Source organism: Meriones unguiculatus, chromosome 11 (genome assembly GCF_030254825.1).
Source record: "Meriones unguiculatus strain TT.TT164.6M chromosome 11, Bangor_MerUng_6.1, whole genome shotgun sequence".
In the NCBI taxonomy this organism is placed as follows: domain Eukaryota; kingdom Metazoa; phylum Chordata; class Mammalia; order Rodentia; family Muridae; genus Meriones; species Meriones unguiculatus.
This window is the reverse complement of record NC_083359.1, coordinates 35,326,729-35,338,005: the sequence shown is the minus strand read 5'-3', so window position 1 is coordinate 35,338,005 and position 11,277 is coordinate 35,326,729. Positions and strand designations below refer to the sequence as shown.

Sequence of the window (11,277 nt, the reverse complement as noted above, 5' to 3'; positions counted from 1 at the left end):
TGCACCAGCCATGTGCTTCCAACACCCCCCTTTTCCTGTCAAACCTCCCCCCTTGCTATGCAGAACTCTCCCTGCACAGGTTTGGGGAAGAGCTGGCGGAGTCTTCATTTTGTAGGACTCCCAGACTTCCCCTCTACTGCTGTCCACATTGAAATCTGAGGCAAAGAAAACTAGAGATCTGAGTTGTGGACTTTCGTTTTAAATTGCTGGCTCTTTTTTGGAGTGGCTTGGCTCTTTTCAGGCCCCTTTCCTGTCCTTGCCCAGTCCTCTTACTCATTGCACCCCTGTCTGGGGAAAAAGTTGGGGATGAAGAGCATGCAGTGAGATAAGCAATGTCTCAAGGTGGGCCTCAGGGATCCCGGCAAATTTTTTGACAGTGACATGTGGTGTGACAAAAATCCTCATCTGGGTTTCAGGGATCTATATTTTAACTCCACCTGATTGCCATGGACATGGGGTCCCTCATCCTCCCTGCAGCAGGCAGCAAGGGGTAGTATATTCTGACCTTCCTGGTCTGACATAGTGCCCCTCGCCCAGCCTCTCCTCAGCCATTACCACACGTGACCAATGAGCCTCACTGCAGAAGGATGGGCCTTCCCCTGCTTCTGGTTTTCATGACCGTACTTTCTTGCACCAAAGTACTGGGCTCTCTATTAACAGCCAGGGAAAGGGGAATCCTATCTACACTTTCACACAGCCATGTGAGTCCTGGATATGTGGCCCTCACAGCTGCGGAATCTCTCAAGGACTCGGTGTTCTCACCCATAACATGGACATCGAAATGTCGCAGCATTAGATAGATTTATAGATAAAACACAAAAAGGTAGTCAAGTCTAACTGCCAGAGCCTGGCATCTGGGAAAGCCAGAGTGGATGTGCTTTTCATCATAGTATTATTGTGCGTCACCACCTCCCTTCTGTCACTTCAGAGAAAGGGAGTTTACCAGCTGCCCCTGGCTTGAACCCCCCCTCTTCCCCACCAGAAAAGAAACCCCCAAGTAGAAGACCCCCAGCCTCAGTGCACACATATGTCAGCACGTACCGATAGATCTGCTGCTACTAGCATTGGCTGTAGCTGAGGCTATAGCAGTTTGATGAGTGTAAAAATCAGAGAGACCGGGGCAAGGGGCCGCTCCACCACTCTGACCCTATTCTCGTCTGTCCAGCTGGACTAGTAACGTCTTTCACAGGGGAGCTGCATGTTCATAGCATGATTGTATGATCTGCATGAGCTGTGCAGCTGGGCTATGCTGCTGTGCCCATATCATATGTGACACGGGTAGGTTCCTTCCATGTACGTACCCACCCCATGTTTCGTAGCCTTTTTTCACACTGAGAGCCTTTGTCTAGCTCCACAGCAATGTGAGAGTAGGAAAGTCTTGATACCAATTCTCCTCTGCTTCCTGTCCCAAGCACCTCCAGCCTTAGGCTTCAGCCATGCAAGGGAGAGGCAGGACAACTCACAAGGCAGAGCCACACACTTCTGAACAGCTTTCCTTCCTTCTTTTTTTTTTTTTTTAATTAAAAAGAAATAAGAAACTGAAACAACAGTTTTTCAGGGGTTGCTGTGATAAGACATCACATATAAAGTAAATCGCAAAACAAGAAAGAGTAGAGCCAGAGGCTGTGTTCCCTGCTGCTCTGCCCTCTGAGGGCAGGCAGAGGACCCCTCCTTCGAGGCCATTGTTTCCCCAGACAGGTATCCACCTCTCCAAGGCTATAAAAAAAGGACATGCTTATTCTGCTTATTTGGACTTGTTTCTCTTGGAAGCCTGAGCCACATCTTGTTCACTGGTCCATGACACACACACACAGGAAGCTAGGGTTTATGAGAGTTTGTGGGTGAACAGTGCGGGGTGGGGACTTAGGGGTGCATATCACTCTCTAACCTCTGGCTCTGCTCAAGGAGGCTAGCAAGGTATTGCACCTGCTAGAGGTACTGTCCCACAGGGGTACTTGGGCTGGGCATCCGGTTAGTTCCCCCTCTTGAGCGGTGGCTAAAGGAATGCCTATAGGTAAGCTGGGGCAAGAAGAAAAGGGAGGGGTGGGGCTGAGTCATGCCCATGCTGGCGCTGAATGCTGATGGGGAACCAGAAGGCAGGGGGGAAGTGTGCATGCATTTGCCATAACCAGCTTCTTACGTGTGGACCCTCACAACCAGTCCATCCATCCCTGCCTCCTCTGATCCAGTCCTTGAGGGTAACCCAACCTCGGCTTTGACATCTTTCACTGCCATTTTCATGACCCTGGAAAAACTGACAACTTTCTCAGGCCTTAATGCCATGAACTGTCAAATGGGGAAGTTTGTGTGGACTTCGAAGGATGGCTATACATAAAGTAACCATGTCATTAAAAAGCCCATGACAGGACCCAGCACATAGTAAGTGCTCAATAAATGGCCACATTGTCCATGGCATGCTGTTGCTGGCATGTCCACAGCAGTTATCGAATCTGTGTAGATTCAGATGTGAGAATCAGAACATAGAACGGTGTTCTGGAAAGAACACAGATTCTTCCTGTGCTATCTGGGAAGTTCAAATGTCACAGACCCTGGGGTAATGGAGGGTCTGGTCTGAAGGACCTCCATTGCTTTCCCCTCAGACAGCTCTGTGGGCCAGAAGCTGTTGGGTCCCTAGACTTCAGTGCCTTCCCTGGGGAAGAGGACACTGTTGGTGTTAATGCTATTGTAGAAATGTGGGCTGAACTGATTGAGGACAGAGCTTCCATAGCCCAGAGCATTAGTGGGTACTGGGTTGGCCCATTCACCCCCACTCCCGTGGCTACTGAGGTTGGTGAGGGGGGTATAGGAGTTGAAACCCAGTGAGTTCTGCCCCATCTTGTCAGTAGGCTCCGGGCTCAGTCCTGGCGTGGCCACTGAGCGGCTCATGGGGTTTGTCCCACTCACGTAGGCTGTCATGGTGGAGAGGAAGTTGTTGAGGCACGGGGTGCCTGAGGGGGCAGGGGAGGACCGCTTCTCTGGGGAGCTGGTGGTGGTGTCAGGGGGAGAGGCAGTCTCTAAGATGTCCTGAGGCTCTGTGGGCTTGGGGCTGCCTGCCAGGAGACTGTTCTCTGTTTTCTCTGAAGCTAAGGAGCCCGTGCTGGCAGACGAATCTGATTTTCTCTTTCTCTTCCTGCGGAAGTTTCCATTGTCAAACATCTTCTCACAGTTGGGATCCAGAGTCCAGTAATTCCCTTTGCCTGATACAGAAGTAGGAGAAGTTAAGAACACAGATGGACACAGGCCTCATTCGTCTGCAATGACATGCACTGAAATTAAAGACAAAAAACCAACCAACCAACCAACCAAAGAAACAAACAAACCGCAAAGAATAGAACAAAGCCTGGGGCAGAAATGAAGAAATCCCACAAATATCTGCCCACCCACTCCCACCTCTCCTTAAGCCTCCCTTCTGCACACACACACACACACACACACACACACACGGCTCTGGGCAGTACATGAAAATGAAGCATAAGGCCCGAAGGAGTTTATGGGGTAGCCATTAAGGTAAGGTATAGGGGGGCAGGGGTGCAGGTTGGGACTGGTACTGGGGTCAGAACTTTTATTATTCATGTTCAGGGAAGCCAGGAACTTTCTGGATTCCTGAGTCTTGAAGGTGGACTTGAGCCCTGGTTTTGCTCCTTCAGTGACTAAGGACTTTGGCTAAATCTCAGTTTCCTGGTCTGAACAATCCCTGTTTCCCGCAGACTTGATAATGGAAAGGACAAACCCTCTATGTGTCCAAGCACTGTACAACTGAGGTGCCGCCACAAGCGACACCCTAATTCTTCCCTGCTACTCTGGGAAGTAGATGAAGACCTTGCATGGGCCAGTCTCTCTTCTGAGGAACAAATAGATCTGACCAAAGCTGACTTCAGAGGGGGCAAAGGTGGCGTTGTGAGCCATATCCTGGCTTCCTGTGTGAGAACAAAACTACACTTCAATTCTGGAAACTGGATTCAAGATATTTCACATCCCTCTCTGCAAGCGTCTGTGGCTCATCATTTAGTCTCAGTGTTAGAGTTGTGTTTAAGTCAAGAGCCATCATGGCCACTCCAATCTATGTCACTTTGGGAAGGCAGCTTCACCCCTGGCTGCTATTCTCCTCCTCTGTGCAGTGGGTTCGCTAAGAGACCCCTGCAGGGGGCTGCCAGGATTAAAGGAGGTCCTGTAAGGAGGGGTGGGCATGCAGAGCCATCCCATGGGGGCATCAATGGCGTCCAACCAATGCCGAGTCCTCTCCACCACACATGTGGCTTGGACACACTGGGCTTGGCTTGGTTTAGTTCTACCAAGGACTTAATGTATTGCTGGGCACGGAGGCACATGTGAATCATAATGACTGCACCAAATACTGCAGGAGTTATTTCGTTACAGAACATTCTCTCCATCCCTGTTACTTTTCAAATAAGGAAACTGAGGTGCAGCAAACGCAACCTCACCGAGGCCACAGAAGCCGGAATCTGCTCCGCAGGGCCCACATCCTCCTTCACTGAACAGTTCCTTTCAGCCCTGTTGACTAGCCGCTCCCAGTTTTGTGCACAGAGTAGCAGCTGTAGTCAGAACTTTCTAGAACGGAGTTCAGAACAGAAAGGAAACGAGCCCTTGGGGATACCTGCAGCCTTCCGGGGAGCGGTCTCCTACTCTGTGTGCACTGCTGTCTTACCTGGGTCATCCTCATCTCGGGGCACCTTCTTGAAGCAGTCGTTGAGCGACAGGTTGTGGCGGATGGAGTTCTGCCAGCCGGCCTTGCTCTTGTTGTAAAAGGGGAAGTTGTCAGCCACGTACTGGTAGATCTGGCTCAGCGTGAGGCGCTGGTCAGGCGCCCCATGGATGGCCATGGCAATGAGGGCTGAGTAGGAGTATGGTGGGCGCACCAGCTTCATGAGCTCCTCCTGAGAGGGAATGGGCAGCCAGCCTAGGTCGCTGGGCAGTAGCTGCCTCTGCATGCCATAGGCCTGGGGCAGGAAGGGGCTGGCGTTAGTGCCGGGCAGGTAGGGTGGTGGGGTCATGGTTGGCCCGTTGAGCCAGAGGTAGGGGTTGGGGGTGGCCCCATACTCGCCGCTGCCCTCGAAGGAGGAGGGCCGCTGAGGACTGGGCATGCCCTGGGGGTGGAAGAAGTTCTCATAGTAAAGGTTCATCTCGGGGGGCTCCTGGCCGATGCTGGGGAACTGGGGGCTGCATCGAGGTGGCGAGGGCGCTGGCAGGTCGAACGAGCTCATGCCGGGGCTGGGTTCGGGGAGTCCCCTGCTGCACCTGTGCTCTCTGGAGCTGCCCCTGACAGGTGTTCCGCAGGCCCTGGCCTCCTGTGACTTATACCCCGAGGGCTTGGGGCTGGGTGGCCCCACCCAGGGGCGGCCACCTGCCAGCAGGTCCTGGGCCAGGACCCGCCTCCCTCTTCTCCTAGCTGGCTGTGGCCTTGGTTCCCAGTAATGACATGCTAAAGCAGACTTACTAGAGCCGATACCCCTCATGACAAGGGCTCCCTTCATCGCTTCCCCCTGCTTAACTTTCTCATCATCGCATCTTTCCTTCCCCTTTCATTTTCCTTCCCTCCTCACTTCCCTTCTCTTTCTCCCTGCCACCTCTCTTCTCCATAGCTTATTCTGTGTTTCTTTGTTCCTCGCAACTTTCCTCCCCTTCTCTGTCTCTCGAGCTCTCTTGCCTTCGGCTTCCCCACCACCGCCGCTGGTTTCTCCCTCCGCTCCTGTTCCTCATTCTCTGATGACTACCCCACCCCATTCCACTCCACCCTTGTCTATTATCACCAGCTCCTGCTTTGGTCTTTGGTAGGGAAGATGCATTTTCTAGAGCTGCCAGGAGACCCCATAGTCTCTGGAGAGTCAAGAGAGCAGCTTGGCCTCTGGAGAGGATTCATGTGGTCCCCTTCTGCTCCTAACACACACACACACACTGTAGGCAGGCAGAAGGCAGTCGGGAAGGTGGGGGGCTGCTGTGAGCATGGCCTGGAAACCCACCAAGATGAGCAGCAGAGTTCTTAAAAAGAACATCAAAAGGGAGAGGGTGGGAATTGGATTTTAGGGAGAAATGAGAAGACCGTCCACGATTCAAGTTTATTTCTAGCTTCAAGGCACAGCAGTTTCCCCAGATTCTCCATTGATCTGTGGAAGTTGTTGTGCAGAGCCCCCCGGCATGGAGGGGCAACACAAGAGCTGCCCGTGCCCTTCTCCTGTCAGAGCCAGGGCTTACAGCCGGACCTGGCTTCCCTTTGCTGCTTAGACAGGGCCACTTTTCTCTTGGGGAACAGTGGCAGATCCCAGCTTGAAGGTGGCTTCTGCCAGCCTCCCTCTCCCGGTTTTACACACACAACCGGCTCTGAGCCTGGGGGAGTGGCTGGCGGTCTCCCTCCCTCTCGGGCAGCTCTTTGCTGATAAAGGTTCTGGTAACAGCTGAACCACCTTTCTGGTGGAGCAGGTGGGTGAAAATTGATACAAGCTGTGTTTGTAATAGTTCCCGCAGCCTCCCAGCCTCTACATCCTTCTCCTGACTCCATGTCTTCCCACTTCCTCTAGATAGCATGTTTCTTGGAGGCTGAAGAAGCTGGTACCACCGAGAGAGGTTGTTTGTCTAGGACTCCGGCTCACTCTGCGCTCCCTCCTGGACAGTTGTGCCGTGCCGCGTGATGAACGTGAGTGCCACGGAATTGCTTGCGTTGGCAGCATTTGGGTGCTGTCGAGGAGGTTCAGGTAATTGTGTGGAAGGGATTTCCCTAGATTCCAAGGAGCCTCCTGTCTCCATCCCATCCAGTGGGGGAAAGGACCTCCCTAACAGCGTCTGAAGGCTCGCCAAGGCACAGTTTCTCAGAACACTAAAGCAAGACAGCACTTTTTGTTTGCTTGTTTGTTTTTTGTTTAGTCTCTCAACTAGGAAGCCAAGCTAGCTGAGGGTGGATCCCTGAATTTTCAAAACTCCACCCTGTGGGAGCCCAGAAACAGGGATACAAAACCGTGCCGCTGTGTAGCTCCACTTGGCAGGGTTCATCTCCCAGAAGCAAACAGGGTAAAGAGGTGGCGCTGAATCTCCTCCATGGTGCTGCCTGTCACCGTAACAAAACCATAGCTCACCCGATCGGTCCGCAGTGAGGGCTTGTCAGTTAGACAGTGCCTCCTCCAAATGATGCAGTTTAAAAAAAATAGACGGTGGAAGAACATTTATTAACTAAATATTAGTAGTGTGGAAAGATGGCTGTGTTATAATGAGACTTGGAGGAAAGGACTTCAAAGCCCTGTGTGGTTTTTTAAAATAAGACCATACTTACGTTAATATCTATATACACACAAAGATAAGATCTATAAATATAAATATTCAGATTTTTAGACGGAGAGTTTTCTTGTTTTGTGTAATTTCTCGTTTAAGTGGCTGGAGAAAAGCGATCGTGTTACTGCTCTGCTTTGGGAGTGTTATGTGAAAGGTCGGGACAAAGGGGCTGGAGGCATGGCTCAGCAGCTGAGAGTGCTGGTTGGTCTTCAGAGGACCCAAGTTCAGTTCTCAGCACCCACACTAGGCAACTCATGACTGCCTGTAACTGCAGCTCCAGGGAATCCATTGCCATTTTCAGGTCTCTCTCTCTCTCTCTCTCTCACACACACACACACATACACACTCACACTGTAAAGAAGAAGCATTAGCATCACAGCAAACACGGGTTCTGAGCTCTGCCAATCCTTGCTTGCCTTGGGGTGGTCCTTAGCAAGTAACTTAGCTTTTCTCTTGCTTAATTTTCTCAGGTGAAAGTGGGGAAAAGGCCATTACTTAAACTTACAGCATGGTTGTGAAGTAAATCATTTCACATGGCGCAGAGAAGCGATGATGGATATTACCACAGTCACTATGGACCGGATATTCATGATTGGTCCCTCCCGGAACTTACACCTTGTCTGCTAATTGATGGCTTGTGGCAGCCAAAGGCCAGGGGAGAAGGGGACATGTTCAGCGTCATAGTTCACACAGCCATTGGCAGATGATGGGACTCCCCTTAGGCTTCTTCTGGCTGGGAGAGCTTTTTAGAGGCATGCACACCTGAGTCTCCTTTGTTACATATAGTTCTGGTTTCTTTCCCCCAGGATGTCCAAGAAAGCCTATCTGGTCTGAGGAGACCGGTACCCACAGGACAGAGGGTGGAAATCATACCACCTTGGTTCCTGTGCATCATCATAGGACGAGCCCTTAGACCAGGGAAATCTGTTTCAGATTTTCATGCACCCTGGATCAGGCACTGTGGATGGACATCAGGAGCTGCCTGGCCAGACCTGGGATTTCTGAGGAAAGAATCCAACAACTCCTTTATGGATGAAGTTGTTTTAGACCTTTTGAAAATTCCCAGAAGTGAAATTCGAGCCTGAGGAAACACGTGCCAGTTAATTATAGGAATAAACAAGCAGACAAATACATAAATAAAAGATTGAGGAGTAGGTCTGAGCCATACCCAGGAAGGGGATGACAGCAGTTAATTTAAATACAGTACAGAGAGCCGTCTTCTCAAGTGAGAAAGCTCTCATGTTCTGAGCCCATGTGTCATACCAGAGACAAGACAATAGAGCATTACAAACACAGGCTTTGGGATTGGGCCTGGCTTTGCCATATGGTAGTTGTGTGATCTTGGCCATGTTTCTGAATCTTACAAGGCCTCATTTTGTTTATCTATAAACTAGAGACAGAAATAGTATAGGTCTCAGCGTGACTGAAGGAAATTCATACACGTAAAGCTCAGCCTGGAAGCTATCAAAAGGGCAGATTGTGAGAAGGATGGCTGCCCAGTCCCGGGGACCAGGCAATGACAAAGGAGATGGCTCTGGGCAGAAGGCCCAACATGTGTCTTCCTATATTTGCTTTGGCCACTTGGAAGCAATGCTCCTAGAGGGGAAAAGGAAGGGTCTGTCGCTGTTGCTGTGCTGTGTGCCCAGCATTCAATTGCTGTTTTTACTGGTCCAGAAGCCTGCAGCACCCAAAGCTCTGCAGAAAGGGTGGACTCACAGATACCTGCCCAAACTAGCTGACCAGGGGCAGTCATAGCAGGCCTTGACTTTGAGAGGTAGACAGTCCCGCACTTTCAGAGGCCTGATGTCAGTTCACCTACCAAGAGGACAGACCCCACTAATTTGGATTTTCACAAACAATGGTTCACTTAGTTCTCTGGACCACATTGTAAAGTGGGGATTCAGTGTTTTTGCTTAGGGCAGGGGACAAAGGCACAGGGCAGGCCAATAACCACAAAGATGAAGAAAGCAGGTGAGAACGCACCTGGCTGCTGTGCCCTGGGGGGCTGACAATGGGTCACGAGCAGCACACGCAAGGAGAAGAAGGGCCAGGCTTTGTCGTTAGACTTTTGAGTTTCACTCTTACCTGGACTCCTAAGATACCGTGACACCTTAGATTGCAGACTAATGGCACCGGGCCTCAGTTTCCTCATTGGTAAAGTGGAGAAATCCAGCTGCATCTAAGTGTTGCTCAGGACTACATGGCAGGCGTACAGACGTAGTAAAACCCAGTTCGCATTTGGGATGCAGAAACTCCAGGTAGTGGGAGACGCTGATGTCCCATACTCTGTGATTACGCTAGCAGCGGCTCATACCTCACCTGCCCTCGGCGTTTGCCCTTCATGGGGCCTCCACAAGCTTGTCCTTTTTTGCTATACATAAAACACAAATAGCTTCCCAGGTTTTGAGGAGTTCTTGTAGAAATGGGTTGTCATAAGTGTTGTCGTTTTGTCACCTGTAAGATATAGTCTACAAATGGCTCCCTAGAAAGACAATCAGCTCTTGCTGGTTCTCCTACCCTGCCTAGCCAGCAACAGTCACAAGAGTCGTGTCTTGAGACATTTGGGGACTTAACACAGGGATAATGTCTGTGGCCCAGGGAGAGGTTGGTAGAGGTCTAGGTGGGGTGTTCCCCAAGCTGAGGGTGATCTTGGTGCCGTCCATCCTTTACGGTGGCTAATGAGCTTAGGAAGAAGAAAGGTAGGTCAATACCGCCCTCTGGCGGTCATTTCTTTAAAAGCCGGGAGGATGGAGATGGCTTGAAAGTTTCAGGAAAGACCAATTGTGTAATGTTAGGACACCCAAGTGAAAGCATCAAGAGAGGTGTTCCCAGTACAGGACACAGAACGTTTTATGGAGGAAGTATGCCCCTCAAGAAAAAACCCTTGTCTCTCTGCCCCAGCCTAGGGAACACTTAGATAGAACAAAGCCGTCTTTAGAAGGCGGTCTGGCCATATTTGGGCTGCACGGATCTGAACTATATTTCCGTGGCTGTGTTTTCTGAATGTCTTAGTGCTGTTTAGCTTCAGAGATTCCAATTCCTCATCTCTAGAATGTGTTGCAAAGAGTAAAGGAAGAAATAACAGTCTGAGGGGCGACACAGGGACAGCAGTCATTCTATCTGTTCATCAACACAGGCTAGGCTGTCTTCAGAGATCTGTGGCGCTGAGGCTTACACCCCTTGTGGAGTTGACTGTGTCTGTGCTCTTTTAGAGTGTGTGTAGACTGCTGCTCTGTTTTTTGAATGCGGTCAGCTTACTTTATAGATAAATTCCGTGAACTTTCTGGAACTGGGCCATCAGTGGTCAGCACCATTTGCTGTAAGGAGGATTTACAGGTTTTTTTAGATCATGCACTGATCTGGGCCTGCATTTACCCAATTTCATAAGCAGTCCTAAAATAGCTCCTCTAAAAAATTTTATCACTGGAGTTATGAAAAGTTGAATTCAAGAAAAACCAATAAGGTCAATTGTGCTTCTTGTAAGATTTCGGGGCTATAAACCCTGATTACTAAAAGGGTTACTAATTACAAACTCTAAAGAGATGCAGTAATATCTCATAAACCAATACACAAGACAGAGTGGTATCTGCTCTGTGAGTTTGGTGGGATTCAACTTTCTCTTCTTTCTCAAGAAGGGTCCACTCTAAACTCCCTGCACTAGTCTTGCCTTCACCACCATCACCATCATCACCACCACCACCACCACCCCCCCTCTGTTCTTCACCTATTCCACACTCTTACATCTAAAGCTGCTCCTGAAGAGAACCCCTTGGGAAGTAAATGCTAGATTGAAGGTGATACCTTCCTTTCCAATGGATACTCAACCGGTGTATCCTCCCTCCAATACATTCACCTTCCCAGACTATCACTAACACGAGCCAATGGCATACGTGGAAAGAAAACCAGATCCTGTGTGTACAGAATACCATCACACATCATGTAATGTTTTCTGGTCAAGGACATGATTTATATCCCACATACATTGGCAACTCCATAGGC

General features: G+C 50.1%; 1 protein-coding gene across 1 annotated transcript; it reads right to left on the bottom strand.

Moving 5' to 3' along the window:
- Positions 1 to 1,560: 1,560 nt before the first annotated feature.
- Positions 1,561 to 5,274, bottom strand: Foxi1 (forkhead box I1). Its single transcript, XM_021631581.2, has 2 exons — positions 4,667 to 5,274; positions 1,561 to 3,197 (listed from the first exon to the last, which is right to left on the bottom strand). Exons 1-2 carry the CDS (start codon positions 5,220 to 5,222, stop codon positions 2,632 to 2,634), a joined length of 1,122 nt encoding a protein of 373 aa, XP_021487256.1. The 5' UTR covers positions 5,223 to 5,274; the 3' UTR covers positions 1,561 to 2,631.
- Positions 5,275 to 11,277: the final 6,003 nt, after the last annotated feature.